Source organism: Cryptotermes secundus, unplaced genomic scaffold, assembly GCF_002891405.2.
Source record: "Cryptotermes secundus unplaced genomic scaffold, Csec_1.0 scaffold131, whole genome shotgun sequence".
In the NCBI taxonomy this organism is placed as follows: domain Eukaryota; kingdom Metazoa; phylum Arthropoda; class Insecta; order Blattodea; family Kalotermitidae; genus Cryptotermes; species Cryptotermes secundus.
Window position 1 is genome coordinate 530276 of NW_019742552.1, and position 17303 is coordinate 547578.

The following is a 17303-nucleotide window of genomic DNA, read 5'->3' on the forward strand; positions in this document are numbered from 1 at the left end:
CAGGGGTAAAGCGGCCGGGGCGTGAAGCTGACCACTCACTTCCAACCAGTGCCCTGGTCAAGGAAATATGGATCTATGCCATTCACTCCCACTTACCCCTTCATGGCATAGTGCTTAATTAGTTAAGCACAGAGACAGCTATACTTTAGTATACATACTCGTAAAATGTTGCAATTCATAGTCCCCGTGCTTCCTGACGATCGTACGTCCGTATAGACGTATATGACTCATATAGTTGCCTCACATTATACATGGATGCCTAAAACCATCTGTATATGTCTCAAACTGCACGTGGTTGCCTCAGAATGCTCTCGGGTGATTCAAACAACACGCGGTCGTCTCGAAGAGTATGTAATGTCTCAGAGGGTACTCTATGGATAGCAGTCCGGACAAAAGCTGGGGATCTTAGCAGGGTATTGCAGTGTAACACCGTGAAATCCTGTGTTTCCATTTCTGATGTGGGCGGATTTGCGATACTGTACTAATTATTTAGAGAACACCGGGACCATAGGTAGCACCAGCTTTAACATGGAAAAGTACATTCTGAACACACACTTCATTTACGTGTTTATACGCACCCAAGAGAAGAGTCTTTGTTTGTCTTTCCGTCCCTGCGGTATGGTAATCACTGTCATAAATTTGGAACACGCTACACATGAAGCCTAAATCTTACAATCTGACAGCTCGTCCATTTACTTTACAAATTTCTTTATTACAGCTTTAATTGTGTGACACACTCGATATCGACAGAATCGGCTTAAGAAATGAAAACAAGTTTTGCTCACATACCCACTGCCACATATGTCCTTGTGGCCATGGCGAGGAGCTTATCTTTTAAGCACAGGGACAACTTTACATTTACACCATTTGCGCTCACACACCCACTACCCCTCGTAGCCGGGTGCCCCGACCTGAAGGGGGACACTTCGGTCCATGTCTCATTCCCTTGCTTGCACATTCACTGCTGTTTGTTGCTGGACGGGGCGAGACCCGGCGCTTTCTGCTCGAATCGTACTAGCTGCTTCCCCTTGGCATCCCGACCAGACTACAACCTCGAGACTCTTTTCCAACTTCTTTCTTTGTTTAACCCGGGGGAGTTAGGCTGGTGGGTCTGGTGACTGTGGAGGAGTAACCCGTAGGCGGATAGATTGACCAAACACACATAGACGTGCACAGAGAGGCGTGTGTGCACAACATTCACACCTACTGACATTCGGACTAACGCATGGACACACGCGCACACCCACTAACACACACGCATGCATGCAGTGATACACACACACATTAATACAGTCGATGCTATGTAGAGAGGGAGAGAACGATTCCTGGGAGCTTCCAGAAACTGGGCTATGTGGCATGGGTCTATCGCATGTTCTGTCCGGCGAGTATCGGTGTGTGACGAAGCATTTCGAAAGTGTCGAGAACGCGTCTAAAACATGTTTTGGGTCTTCTGGGTTCGCCACGATGAAGTAGCTCGTTAGATGCAGGCAGAAAGTGGAGAAATAACGCTGTGGAACAGTATCCAGCAGATATGCACACAAGGTAGCGTGGACCCGAGCCTGGGTTAAGCTCCAGCGTCGGATGATGAAGTGATAGGTGAATGGTGATTTGGAAGGTGCTTTGAATGAACCGTTCGTCTTATGCTCAATGTACCCGTCATTTGCCTAGAGTTGTGGGCCATTTTGTACTAGAGTTCATACAGAAATCGGGAAGTGAAAAGTATGGTGCGCCTTCAGCGAAGACAGCTGCCATGACGATGGCAAGGCGACTTCGGTCCCGTGGCATGGAGCGGACAGAGGTTTTGAGTAGCAATCTGTTCCCACAGTAGACGATAGCATAGGTAGGTCCGTATCTGGTAGAACACGGTGCCATATTGGGACTTCGGAGAACAGGAAACCCCATCATCATCATCATCATCATCATCATCATCATCATCGGCTCGACAGCCCTTTATGGACTCTCGCCTTCAGTTTATGGCTTCTAATTCATCTTTTTCCTTCTGGCCTTGTGTCAGATACTGTCTTACTTTTCCAATTATGCCATGCCTGCCAACTATATTCTGTTAATTTTAATATATTTGGCTGTATCTATCTCATCGCAGAGCCCCAGAGGTACTCCTGCAGACAGGCCCAGCATTCGCTCTCTCATCTGCGTCTGTATGTGTCCAGGTCTCAGAAGCGTACGTTGCATCTGGCTTATACAGTGCCATCTTTATTGTTCTTGAGATCAGCTGTTATTTATAATGCTTCCTAATTCCTCTGAAATATCTGTTGGTAGAATATGCATTTTCTTATATAACTAAACGCATTTTCTGCAGATATCTCCTCTGGTCCCAGCTAGGTAAAGGCATGCACGGTGTCATATTTGTAAAGGCCAGTTACTTTATGAGAGGGGCTGTGCCTGCAGTCATTGTTTTAGGCCTATTAGATGTATCATATTTCGATTTTCACAAATATCTATCAGAGTTCCTGGCTACAGATCCGGAGGTCCGGGTTTGATTCCCGGCTCAGCCAGATTTTTTGAGACGTATTGTGTCTAGAACGGGGTCCACTCAGCCTCGTGAGGCTACTTGAGGAGCTGTTTCAAGGAAATAGCGGCCCCGGTCTATAAAACCGAAATTAACCGCCGTGGGGATTCGTTGCGCTGACCACGCGACACCCTCTATCCGTTAAAGTTGGCACCAACTTCGCCGACAAGTGGCGGTCGCTCGGTCGTTATAGTTCGCTTGCGGACTAGAACCACGGAGTTTATTTGTTTGTTTATCTGTCAGATGACTCAAAGGTATGCGTAAAATTACTCTTTAGGCCCTTAAATAAACTCTTCCTTAATATTAGCCGATGGAAGCAAAATGAAAATTATTCAGAAAAATTTTGTCTGTACTTATTTATCAAATGTGCTCGTAGTTTGGGCTGTGTTAAATGTGGACAGACGGACGGGCATGAACATAATAGAGGGACTTATTTTTATTTTCGAAATCAGAGAGTCTTCACCCCACCCCCCGTCATATTTATAGTTTCATTTTCTGTACACACCTAAAGCCGGGTCCAGACTTGTTGCGTATCCCCGTATCGTATCAACGTGGACGGTACCCCGTATCATCCTTCCGTTGCAAAATGTTGATATGCAACGGGCTATTCGCTCACTTGGTCTTTTTCCGTCGCATCAAAGGGACGACACGCGTTGCAGTGGTGCCAGTCTGGACGTGCACGCGTTGCATCCCGACGAATGCCAACACTTTGGAAATTTGGTCGCCTGCAAATTGAAGGTATACGGTGAATCTATTCGCTGTGCTATCCAGAACGATATAATGAGTAGTTTTCTTGCATCCTTCCGTTGCAAAATGTTGATATGCAACGGGCTATTCGCTCACTTGGTCTTTTTCCGTCGCATCAAAGGAACGACACGCGTTGCAGTGGTGCCAGTCTGGACGTGCACGCGTTGCATCCCGACGAATGCCAACACTTTGGAAATTTGGTCGCCTGCAAATTGAAGGTATACGGTGAATCTATTCGCTGTGCTATCCAGAACGATATAATGAGTAGTTTTCTTAGGGAAAGCAGTGGTTTTTATAAAAATTACAACACTGCGACTTACGGAACAGGCCCAAATTCTTTCCTCTACTACAAAGGACCACCAAATTCCCACTACCCTACTTCTTCTTCCCCGCAGTTTTTTTGCCAGCAACAATCAGCAGCCTGTCCTGAATATATCTTCAACAGTTTCCGCCCCTCAATCTCCTTCTCCAGCTACGGCCTCAGAAGACGACTTCCTTATTCAGGGTCTTATATAAATGTGTTGATGTAACGATTTTACACAAGTGCCTCTAATGCAGAAACACTTGCATCAAAATTAAATTATTAAAACTAATCAGTATTTCACATTTAGTTTTACTTCAATGTGCAAGCTCTATTTTATTTGAGAAATATCAAATAAAGTAATCAAGCAACAAGAAACCATATTGTTTGCTTCATTTAGTGGTTAATAAGAAGTATTCACTACCTTAATGAAGTCCTTCAGTGCTTCAACAAGAGCGCCACAAACTTCAGGCACAATGGTGCTGATTGTTTACTTCGATATTTTGAAGAGGTATTGAAGACTGACGTATGAGTCTCCAGTTGCCAAAAGTCGCAGTGTTACAGCCAGTCTTTCCTGAACAGGAATGGCTTTTCTGAACACGGTATCTTTTTTAAAAATTTTCTGCCTTATCAAATTTATCAACAACTCAAAATCTGACGGATGCATCCTTGTGAAATTTTTATACATCCCACTGACTGACTGAAAATTTAAGTCTGCTAAAAGATGGGACCCACTGTATACTTTCCTACTGACATAGATCGGTGATATCCACAAACGTCCTGATTTCTTTCTTCTTTCCTTCATAGCACAGTGAAGATAGACGTACGCGGCTGCTGCTACCGCCAGGTTAGGTGTAGTCATTGCTGATTGAAATCTGGCTAGAAACTGAGATTCAGCTCATTTCTTTTTTGCCTTCTTGGGATGAGAAATTTTGTCGCGTTGCATCGGTTGATACGCAACAGGGATACGCAACAAGTCTGGACGCAAAATTTTGTCGCGTACCCAACAAGTCTGGACCCGGTTTAAGAAGTTGTTGTTGACCAAAACATCTTCAACCCCTCCCCCCAACAGCAACAATGACCCTGACATGCTTGAAGCTATTGGATTATCAAACGCTTATGTTTAGGTCTCTGAAATTTATTTCACAGGAGAAGGCTTACCTTTGCAATCTTAGGAATTTACACATGGAAAGTAAACCGTTTCTCGTTCACACTGCATTTCAACGAACGTTTTGTCAATGCTGATACGTAAGTTGAAGAAGTTGGGTTTCGCCGCACACATGCGGCAACTTCTCCGACAGTTGTGTGACGCATGTAGTCTAATTACATCTCTACAGGCGCACGAAGTCTGGGAATTGGGTCTAGAACCGTCGCGCCTGAAGCTCACGAAAGTGTTTTCGCATTTTATAAGTACTGTAACATTGCAGGTTTATTTGTGCGGATTGTGTCTGAATCTAGTACGTAATGAAAGACTGAACATCTGTTGCACAAATTCATTCCCTCTTTTGTTTTGTGTTGGAAGTGATTTCTCCGACTGACCCAAAACTTCGACTTTCGGTTCGAGAAATACGTGTAGAAGGGAACTGAGCATGTTTGTGAACAAAATCGTGAGGAGAATATTTGCACCCAAGGAAGAGGAAGTAAGAGGAAAACGGAGAACAAAATGTGTTTTGAAGAACTTTCATTGTAATGTAAGTTTTGAGGTTTAGGCCGCGCCATAGCTTAAGCGGTTAGTCGCTGGCTTCCCACCGCGGCGGCCCGGGTTCAATCCCGAATCTGCTGAAGTAGGATTTGTGGTGGACAAAGTGGCGCTGGGGCGGGTTTTCTCCGAGTACTTCGGTTCCCCTGCCAATCCTCATTCCACCAAATTCTACATCACCATAATCACCCGGGGCAGGCTACAATAGGCCAATCAGTGGCCGCCGTGCCGAGTGGACCTAGTTGGACTCCACGCCCCACTAAGCTATTTTTTTATTTAAGATTTGAAGTTTCACGGCGGTGACTATGAAGAATGCCGTTATGTGGAATGTGACGCCGTGTACATATTGTATTAACTTACGTTCTTCCGAAACGTCGGTTTACACAATATGTAGACGGCGTCACATCCCAGAGGACGGCGTTCTTCTTTCATTATAATGTTTATCCTTTTAACACTGGGAGCTGGGATAGCTCGCAGACGGCATAATAACAGGCTGCGGTTAAAAGACATCTATATCCATATACAGGATGTCCCAGGAGGAATGGACCAAACTTCGGGAGGGTGTTCCTTGTGTTAAAGTATGCCGATATAACCCAAAACACCTATGTCCAAAGTTGAACGGTTACGGGGATAATGGCCAGAGAAGTGTCAAACTTTGACCGGCGTTGCACACTTGTTGATTACAAAATACATATTAAAACTGGCAGGAATATGGGGAGTCTGTAACGTTAATAATGTACGTAACATCAAACTAACTTGTGAGTGACATGAAACCATAAAATTGAAGTACAAAATACTCGCTCGCCATGTCATAATTGTCCTTAGGGTTTCCAAGCACTATACATGACACATGAATGGCAAGCGCTGACGTAACGTACTGACTGCGCGTTCTGATAAAGCCAACTACATAAGCACGGCTAGGATATATCACCGCACTCAAGGACAAACAGATAAGGCCTCTCAGCTGAGAGGTACAATGCGTGGACCTGCCAGAACACCACACTTTTCTTGGGCCATTATCTCCGAAACCCTTCAACTTTGGACATAGGTGTTTTGGGTTATATCGGAATACTTTAACATAAGGAACACCCTCCCGAAGTTTGGTCCATTCCTCCTGGGACACTCTGTATATGGAATCAATAAAGATGATGTGGTCGGCATGTAGCACGCGTTGGGGAATTGAGAAGTGTACAGAGAAATGCATTCAATACACAGAGGAAGAGAAGACAAAGGAGATGAAGGTGTATATGTAAGGGTAATATTAAAATGTGTTTAAGATAATTTGATTGCTAAGGGTTGGATTAAATTGAACTAGTCCAATGGCATGTTCCATGAACACAGCATTTAGTCTTCCGATTACATAATTCTGTTCTTTTCACCGACGATCCAAAACCATAGCCTTAGGTATTTATCTGTCTGGCTGACTTTTCTTCCCTTTTTACTCGAACAGTTACTCGGATAGCGTTTCAAATTGCACTTATTCCGTTCAGCCCTCTTTACCTGGTCTTCCTTCTTGAGAGTACTGAAATCGATTTGGCTGTTCCCATTTGTTCCCTATCAATTCCTCAATTCAATTCTGCACATCGGCAGTTTAGCGCTAACTAATTAGTTCTCATAAAGTGCTGTATCACTATCTCGCTACGTTGATACCTCTGAATCTCTTGTCTCGAATAGGTCTAACATGATAGCCGTGAAGATGTGTGTCTATAGCCTATAAAGAAGACGATGGTGTACGTTTTAAGGCTTTCATGTGGTGAGTGAATTTGCAATTCTGCACGTAGGACGTGATCTGCTTTCCTCAGATCATTATCATATACGTAGACCTGTGGTTTTGTAATATTACGGTCGTAATTTCCGAATTCGGAGCGTTTGAATCCTTATTAAGGCCACCGGCGTATTCTGTAAGTCCTTTGTAGTGTGTGCACGCAGTTCTGCAGCTGTCCTGGATCAATACGGCGTGCACAAAACCGGGGAATCCCATTAGGATCTCAGTCGACAATTGGTCTCGGGAGAAAGTACGGTGTGTAAGTCAAGCCATTCTTTCGAGTCTCCTCTTCCCCAGCGTCCATAAGATCCCCTGAAGGAACAACGCAAGAATCCTCCCTCTCTGCCGCATCTTTCGCCACATCTCGAGATTGGAATGCAACGGAAATCATAGCGCGAAATTCAGTTTTCTTGCTAACTCAAGGTTCAAAGCTGGTCATTGATTAGCAGTATAGACACTGGATCCCGAGTTTCATATTATAAAATGTAAAAAGGTAAAGTTGTCCCTGTGCTTAACTAATTAAGCACTATACCATGGAAGTGTATGGGGAGTAGATATATAGATTCATATTTTCTTAACCTCGGCACTAGCTGGAGGTGAATGGTCAGCTTCAGGCCCCGGCCGCTTTACTCCCTGGAAAGAAGCCCCGGGTACTCATTGGATAGGAAATTGGGTGGACCCCAGAGTCGGTCTGGACGACGTGGAGGATAGAAAATTCTTGGCCTTACAGGGGCTCGAACTCGGATCCCTCGGTCGTACAGCCCGAAGCCAGTCGCTATGCCGACTGCGCTAATGGACGCAATATATACGTCAAAATTGCAGTCAAACAACAGATTATTTGTAACAGTGCAAAAATTACACATTTCGGGGTCAGTATTGTGTCATTATCAGACGTTTTTCAATAGAATGTGTAGAGAGGACGGTTCATATGTTATTGAGTGGTATTACTTAGGGCTAACGTAGACATTTGTATAGTTTAGTCTGGTGCTGGATGATGTGATATCATCAACCCTGCCACTTCAAGACAGTACAGCGGAACATCTAAACACTTCATCACGCAGCTAGCTCACAGCCAACTCTCGAGTACCACATCGTCATCATCATCATCATCAAATACACTCACAGTGAGAATCTATAAAGCCTCCACTCCAATTTGGCGTCATCTCTATTTTTTTCTATTTTATACAACCAGTCTTAGCAGACACGTTCGTATACATACTTAACATTTCGGTAGACTAAGCAAATAGACAACCGCCTTAGCCAGTAAGCAGCACCATTCAATAAATTTGAAACTTGCCCTCCACACATTCCATTGAAAAGATCTGATGATGACGTAAAGTTGACGCCGAAAACTGTAACTTTTGTACTGCTACAAATGAATTTATTTGCCGGAGCTTTTAACATACTGTGACGAATATGATAATTTGCTACGTAACGGCTAGGTAAACACTGCCTAAAAACTGGAATAATAGCAGAAGCGAATATATTCCATTGCTTGACAACGGTTTGTTACAACATGTTTCGCGTGAACAAACACTTTTGGAGGTATTAGAGCGTTGTCCCGAATTAATACAAGATTCCGAAACAACGGATTCATGAAAAACAGTAACAGAACCCTTGTACAATGTGACTTCTATAAGGGGCGTGTGACACTTATAAAAGACAGTGGATTCGTGAATTCGTGAGACAGACGTCGTTCAAGGCAGTCAGAAAATCATTCCAGGGAGAATTCAGAAGGCAGTTCAATAGCTGAAGTGTTAACCTGATCAGATTCGTTACCGAGCAACGACTACCCAGCAGACGTTGAAGATTTTATTTTATGTGCTTTAGTTATAGTAATCTTTAGAGCGGTGTACTTGTATGTAGCTGTGTCTTGTGAGTGTCAAATAAATCTCTTCACCTAATCCAGAACCCACTATTATTATTATCCACGCTAACCAGGAATACGTTTAGGTCGTAATACCACGTAGACTACCACGTAATACGTGGTAGTCTAGGCCTACGTTGCCGGGCTTCTGGATCTTTAGATTCGTGGTCTGTCGCAATTTCTTCTTTCGTCCCTTCGCTTGCTCCCTCCCTTCTTTTTACTTCCATTTTAAGTTTGTCTCTTATCTTTCCGTCTTTTCTGTTCATTCTTTCTTCGTCCTTAAACGATACTTCTCCTTCATAAGTGATTTAGTGTCGAATGGTAGGTTCATGATGAATGATGGATTGTAAAGATTATGGATGGAGACGTCTTAACCATTTTCAAGATATATCAAAGAATTTTCTTAAATGGAAAAGTTGTTCATATCTGAAGAGAAACTCGAGCTCGGAGTCTCCAGAATACGAGAAATTGTTAGTCACGACACCACAGCGTTTGGCCAACGTATTACGTATTTTCCGCATACATGTCCGGACTCACCCCTCAGGCAAAGTAAAATATTGTGACGTGTTATTGACTAGACGCCGTGTTCGGATTAATGATTGAATTTATTGAGCACTTGTAACTACAAATCAGTATAACTCTCTCTAATTATACACCTTGCAGGTTCTTTGTCTTCACCAGGCTTTGCTTCGTAACGGCGTCTAACAATGCAACTTCTTCTACTTCTGTGTTCATGTCTTTGCCGGCTAGCTACCGTCTCACAACTAACTCATGACTGTCGACTTACAGGCAGAGTCAGATCAGAGCCAGTCAGAATCATAGTAACTTCACGACTGGCGATTTACCGCCAATCAGTTCGTCTTGGCGACAAGTCCCATGAGACTGACGACAAGCATTTTTTTCAACTGAATATATGCCTTCATAGTCCTTATGTAACATTGTCTCCGACGAGAGGATGGGTCCGTAGTTTACAATTGCTGCTGGTCCTCACCAGCGCAGTCATTCTCAGGAAACAATTCCCGCGGGACTCGTGACCATATTTTACTGTCTCACATTCGAGACTCCCCCAACCTGGAGGCTCAGGTCTCCGTATTTATATCCCACAGGAGGAGGGTGGCCTAGCTGTACCTCCAGGCACTGGGTTCCCTTTTCGTCGCCTCCAACGACTCGCTGCTCTACAGTGGAGGTATTCGATCTCTCCTCCACACGGCTTGTCCTGTCTTCCTCGTTATGCAACCTCGGCACGGACCACGTAGACGACACCATTTCCAACAGTTTGCCTATTGTTTTTGCGTGCTGATTCTCCAGCAGTAACTCTATTGTTTCAAGCTGATTTATTGCTGGAAAACCATGTTTTGGTTGCTGTGGAAACGTGCTTAGGTTGCGACTGCCTTGTAACGGACAGGTTCTCAACCATCACGTTCCAATAGTTACGGCTGTATGGAATACTAGGTTCCGGCCGTGGTTACAAAATCGCATTAAGATGTACACATGTAGGCGCAGTCAGATCGGCATCATCATCATCATCATGAGCCTGTCTCTCTCTATAAGCACTTTCGCCTCAGACTTTCATTCTTGTCAAAAAGGCAGTTGTGACACAAGTTCTCTGAATACAGCTGAAGGCAGCAGAATGAAACACGTATATGCATGCAAGCTTGTGGCCCTGCGGTAAAGTACTGTCAATTATAGGCTCGCAAACATGCGATGAATTTCTACGAACGAAAACAAATATACGTGTATATAATATTTCTTTAAAAATGAGCGTGCACTTATTGATTGTGGAAATATGACTCGAATATTTTGTTGGTAGGATTACCGATAATGCACAGCTAAGCGCAAAATGATGCATTGAAAAGAGAAATTCCCAACAACTTTATATTGTAAAATGTGTTCATATCGTCAAGTATGAGGGATTTGCTTGACGAATATAACGGGTTCCGGGTTGGAAGGTTGGATTTATTGGTACTTCTATTACAATTACAATCAATCATAACTGCTCAAAATCAATGATTGTGTACGACTTGCTCATTCCTCACTGGACCACGAGTGACTGACTTGGTTCTGATTTACGAATTGGTCACTGCTTCTGCTGCGACTGCCTTAAACGACGACTGTCGAGTCTGAATCTTATGTTACGACCGACGGTCAGTCGACCAGTCTGTCTTGGAATAAAGCACCCTTCTGGGGCTTGCTACCAGATTTTTATTATTTTCACACAGTTGAGGATTTACTGATGTGGGGCGCTCTCTCTCTGACGAGAGGACGAGTCTGTCTTTTACAGTTGCTGCTGGTTCTCGCTAGCGCAGTCGTTCTCGGGTCCGAGTCCCGTCGGACTCACGACCATAATTTACTGTCTCAGATTCGAGGCTTCACTTTTCGTCGCCTCCTACGACTCGCAGGGTCACGATGGAGGTATTCGACCCTGCCTCCACGCGGGGTACGACGACTATCTTTCGAATGACTCCATGAATGCACGAACGATCTCTTTATATATATACAAATTGGAGGGAACCGATGGGAGATCACCACTTCGAACAATTCATGTATTACTCGGTTATTATTTGTGTTCTGTCTTTTGCTACGAAAAGTGCCTAGCTAACCGTTGCCCAGTAATGGATTATTCCGTGTTTATTCGTTACAGCGTGAACTTCTGTTTGGTGAGCCGTTGGCTAGCAGAGGATTTCCGCTCTGGTCCCACTATTCCGGCTTTCAGACGTCATGTCACAATATTTTATCTGCTTCATAGTTACTCTCCGTTGTCATGAAATGACCTATGTGGGTCATGTAACGACATATCGTTTAGAACAAGGGTCTACAAACTACGGCCCGCGGGCCACATCCGGCTCGCGATGTGATTTTATCTGGCCCGCGAAAGAATTGTGCAGAAATGCGCCAATTGAACTAATTTTCCAGTGAGTACTGGTAAATGTGATTCCGAGCTTATTGACCTGACATATTATACTGCAGTTCGATGGCTTAGCTGTGGAAAGGTTCTTTCGCGCTTCTTTCAGCTCAGGAATGAAATTGATATATTTCTTACCGAGAAAAACCATCACGAACCACTTTTATCAGATACCGAGTGGCTTTGGAAATTAGCATTTTTTGCTGATCTGGTGAACCATATGAACCATTTGAATTTAAAGTTGCAGGGTGAAAATAACTTAGTCTGTGATTTATTTGCACTTATCAAGGCATTCAGAGCAAAGTTGATACTTCTGGAAAGCCAAGTGAAAAATTGTAACTTTGTTCATATGCTATACTGTGCAGAGTTGCATAAAAAGGGTGAAGCAGAATTTCCTTCCTCGTTTGCAAATTTAGTCATTTCAGATTTGAAAGAACAATTTCGGAAGCGATTTGCTGATTTGGATTCCAGTGCTCAGGAAATTAGATTGTTTCAAAATCCGTTTGACTGTGATGCTGCAGATGTCCCAAGTCAAATTCAAATGGAAATTATTGAACTTCAGGAAAATTATCATATTAAAGACAAATACAAGGAAGGAAATTTGATCGAATTTTATAAATTTCTGAACTCCGAGCAATTGCCAAATTTAAAGAAATTTGCTTGTAAATTTATCTCCATTTTTGGGGCGACATATCTGTGTGAACAGACTTTTTCCCAGATGAAGTACATCAAGTCGAAATACAGGACAAATTTATCCGATGAACATTTAAAGTTGCTACTTGAGATTAGCGTTTCCAAATTTGAACCTCAATTTAATTAGATTTTAAGAATGCAAAAAGAGTTCCATCATTCACATTAATTGTTTTATTATAATTTGTGATGAAAATATGAGCATTTGCTGCTACTGTCTGTTGTCATTAATATACGATAATTTATTCTCACATACTTTGTATTTAGTTTATGAAATTCTGTGCTTTCAATAAAACTCATCGGCCCGTTGAAAGTGCTGAATTACCTAATGTGGCCCGCGGTTCGAAAAGTTTGGAGACCTCTGGTCTAGAACCTATATTTATAATACATTTATATGAGTATAGTTGTCAGCGTTGGTCAAATGAATGCCTTTCGCGTGTTCGAAAGTGTACGACCTCCCCGATACGGCGCTAAAGGGCCGTAGATTCATTGTCTGTCGACGTCAGGTTCTGGCCTGAACACCCCTGGGGAATATACGTATTTAATGGCCTCTACGTCTTCGCCCAGAACACCCCCCCCCCTTCCGAACTGCTTCATTTGGACAAACATCGTATGTTTGGTGAATTAGAGAGTACTGGAGAGAGAGAGAGAAGTTCTGAGTATTGTCCCAGGATTGTCCCCAACGCGAGTAGTAACGTCACATTGACTTCCATCCAGATGTGTTGAACAAATACATTGAGCTGAAGTTACACGTAAGCATTGAAGCATTCTGCTTTTACCTGTATTTTTCTCTCGCTTGGGAAGTTCACAAGTCACGTAATCCTCCCGAGAGCACTGGAACTTCAGTTTGTTTGCATTATGCTTTTTGAGCAAACTGAATCCTCAGAATTACTGGGGGTTTGGACTGTATCCATCGTCCGGTATTCTAGAAGCTAGAGAACGTAATATTTCGGAAACTTGTTCTTTTTCCAGCCTCAGGCGAAGGAAGAAGACACCTACTCAATTGGTCCCCTTAGAAAAGCTAACCTCAATCACTGGACAACCCCCTGTCAGATTCACTGCGACTATTTAATCACCTGAAATAGCTGTAGTGAATCTGACAGGGGTTGTCCAGTGATTGAAAACGGGAACGGAGCTATTTCTATTTTCTAGAATATCAGACAATGGGCAAAGTCCAAAAAACGAAGTAATTCTAAGTGTTATACACCATTGTCAAAACCTTTTAGAATCTACTCAAACTGAATCTGCGTTCTGACCACAGAGTCCCTTTTCCAGTTTAGAATGTTCAGAATAAAGTTTTAAACACCCATTTCAGAATGTAATTACAATTTATAGAAACAGACGTGCTGATAATATTGTCTTTGTGTGTGTGTGTGCAGAAAGACGATACCAGTGAGCATCATTGATGAAGACAGTTACGAGAAGGACGTACTCTTCTATGCACAACTCGGCGAGATTAGGATGCTAGACGGTGAGTAGACTGCCATTATATTTTGACACACAATCTTCCCATGCCTTAAACATAAATACTTATATCTTTATAACTCGAGTATTGAAGGAACATAATACCATGTCAATGCGTGCAGAATATTTGTGGTTTTCAGTAAGTAATAAATCCTTCTTCATGAATCTTTAAACCCATTTTCCATCGGTGGACTTATGGTACCACAGTTATGCGAGATACTGACCACTGTGTGTACTTGTCGATGGGTAACCGTTAGTCAAGCAGTTAACATGAGAGTAAAGCATTAGTGGTAAAGTGGTCGAAGTTCTATTCCGACCTCTGTCTCTGTCACTGTCCTCAGTATAGTAAATGAAAATTACATAAAAGACGCGAGCAGGGCCCGTGCTGTTATATAGACGTCAGAAAGTGGAAGTTTTTCTGTATTATTGAGAAGGCAGAACGCACCTTGTAAACCCTGTCTGCCATAGTTAAAATAAAATTAACACCCTTGTAATTTTTCATATTAATCGTGGTTCTTCCTAATTATTTAGATGTTATATCAAATTCATATAATTAAAAAATAATGGTTTATAGGAAGTGACGTCTTCCTGAACAATAATAAAAATGTGGAGGTTGCATTAAAATGTTAAATTCGACCTAGACAAATCTTGTATGAGTGTTAACGTTACGACTAAGTAACCAAGAAGGGTATAATATGAAGTGTTCTGTACTGGAATGAAGTTGGGGTTACTTCATAGAATAACGAACAGATTTCATAAGGGACACAATAAAATAATTTAGTGAAAATTTACCTAAAAGTCGATGCTCTTTTTCAATACTTCTCTTTCAGCAATTTTTCCCTCCTAAAATTTTTGCACCGGAATTCAAACGACGCCGCTATCCAAACAGACTCGTATTTTCAGTGAGTAAACTGCTGAGCCGGAGAAGTTCATGGAGGTAGGCCTAGGCCCACTGGGGCTGTAGTGCCAAGGAAAAAAAAACTGCTGAGCACTTAATGCAGCATGAATTGGAGCTCCCTTCTTTAGCTGGACGGAATCGTAAAAGTTGTTCTGGACGTCCGTCAGACCCTAAATGCTTTCTGTTCCTTTTAGCTGCAGTATGAATCGGAGATTCTTGAGAGCTGTCCCTTAAGATTGGGGGGGGGGTTTATATGCTTATATGCTGGGATTAATAGCTTCCAGGCGCCCCCTGTGAAGGATATTACAGTAGGACGAACAGAGATGACAGGCCACCATGTTGCTGTCTCTTCCTCTCACAACACTAGCTGTGTCTGCAAATAATCTAAGTTCTGTTTTTACTGTTGCAAACTGTTTTGTGCTTATGTAGTGGCGTGAGAAATGGAACATTTCTCCCTGCAATTCAGCAAGGAGCATTTAGGACAGGTAAACGTGCTCCGTGGTGCAAGATCTTTAAAAGTTCACAGTTGCTCAGGTGGTCAAGATATTCCGCACTTTCGTGGAACACATGAACCATTACTATTTTGACAGGAGACAGCTATTGGACCCCATCTTTGTACCTTGTTTGTCTATGATACGTTTTAATATTATCCTACCATCTGTGTCTAGGTCTCTTTAGTCAGGTTCTCGGTCTCACAAAGGTTGAGAACGCCTATCTTAAGTGGTCCATTCTCCTGATGTATTTCTTACCTCCTCCTTGCAGGTCTTTGCTCTATATCCCATTCATTTCAACTTTTATTTAATTATCCTTTGCTTAGTTACGAATATTCGCCTCAGAATATTTTCTAACACTCTTAATCTATGTTCTCTTGGAGTGTGAGATCGTATTCCATATGCATATAAAGTAATGTGGAAAAGTTTTATTTTATGTTTATTAATTTTTAATCAGTAAAAGGTGAAATAAAATAATTACAATTAGAGTCTCATTTCCCTAATCTTGAATCTAATTTTGATTTGTTACTTTCATTCACAAGTACCTGATCTTTCCATACTCCCAGAATCCTTATTAGCCAATCGTTTTACTATGATTATGTGTGATAGTACTGAAACTTGCCTCTCATTGTCCAGTGTTTGTTTTCTAACCGTCAATCCGAAACGAATAATGAAAGCCTTTACATCTCTGGAGAGTTATCTTTGCAGTTTTGGATGTGTGACATGGAATTATGGTGTGCTGGTTTTGCTAACGATTCTGTGACCTTTAGTGTTTTCATCTCGAAGGTAACAGGTGTTGTCGCAAAAAAAAAGTGACATTACAATTTGAAAATTTTAATTGGACCCTTGTTGATCTAGTCTGAGTGAACTGCTTAAAAATAGTACTAAATAGTGTATAAGTTAACGCTAGAGTACATGCGCCATTGTTCTGTCTGAAACACATTACACCAGCATAATGTGCAGCCGAGTTTATGTTTATAATCAAATATTGAAGTTTTAGTTCTGGTTGGTTCAAAGTAAACGACCGATAAGGATTGTTAACTGTTCAAAAATCTCTCTCGACCTATGAGTTTTATAATGCCATTTCAATTCGAGCGTTTTAACTATAGTTTCTTTGCATTCTTCAGACATTTACTGCATTCAAAGTAGGTAAATTTTTACATCTTTACACTTGCCTAGACACCATGCCGTCACAGCACATAGAAAACCTAGAGGTAAACACAAGGCAGAACCAGACAGAGGCATTGAACAGATTAGTATAGCAGGTATGTATTCGAGGATGTATGCAATTCGATTCTTGGCCGGTTGGACGCTATAGTAATCGAGTTCTTTCGTGTGATTTCTTTGTATCTACATACAGATGTTGAAACAGCATACTCTAAATAGGCCACGACCACTTTATTCCAAATCTTTACCTACTCACAAACCACGAGCGAATTTACATGTCTTTCGATGCTATGTAAATTCTGCAGTCCTAACGTTGTCGCCAGATATCCCAGTATTCAATCAGTTGTGTGAATGTGAGTGGTTACTTTCATGTTTCCGTCGCCTTTACTCCTGAGAAGTAAGCCTGCTGTACCCAAACATATAATGGATGAGCACCTAGAACCCTTAAAGACTTCTTGGGAAGGAGAAAAATGTCGGGATTCAAACACCGTCCTTTTCAGGATATGTACAGTTAATATCCTCATTAAAAGTTAAACGTTCACTGCCCACAATTGCAAATCGTGACGATAAATGGAACTGTAAATGCAAGCACGGCTCTTACTGTGTTTCGTTTGTTGATTGGAAGACAGAACACGCCATGCCTTTGGCTATAGAAATAAAAATATAACTTAAAATACTCCACAGTTGGTTCTATTTTATTTGAAAGATTCCCTCAAATGGCTGTATCAAGTTCCGTCTGTAGGACAGTGCTTACTTAAACACGCCTGCTCTTTGTTGTCAGAGAA

The 17303-nt window shown here is 42.2% G+C and overlaps 1 protein-coding gene across 5 annotated transcripts in view; it reads left to right on the plus strand.

The window, feature by feature from the left end:
• The window catches only part of LOC111873277 (sodium/calcium exchanger 3), a 285375-nt gene that overhangs the window by 173476 nt on the left and 94596 nt on the right, over positions 1 to 17303 (plus strand). For all 5 annotated transcript variants that reach the window (XM_023867850.2, XM_023867852.2, XM_023867853.2 and 2 more), the window contains exon 2: positions 13878 to 13969. In XM_023867850.2, coding sequence (XP_023723618.1) covers positions 13878 to 13969 — 92 coding nt within the window. The remainder of the gene's footprint in view (positions 1 to 13877; positions 13970 to 17303) is intronic.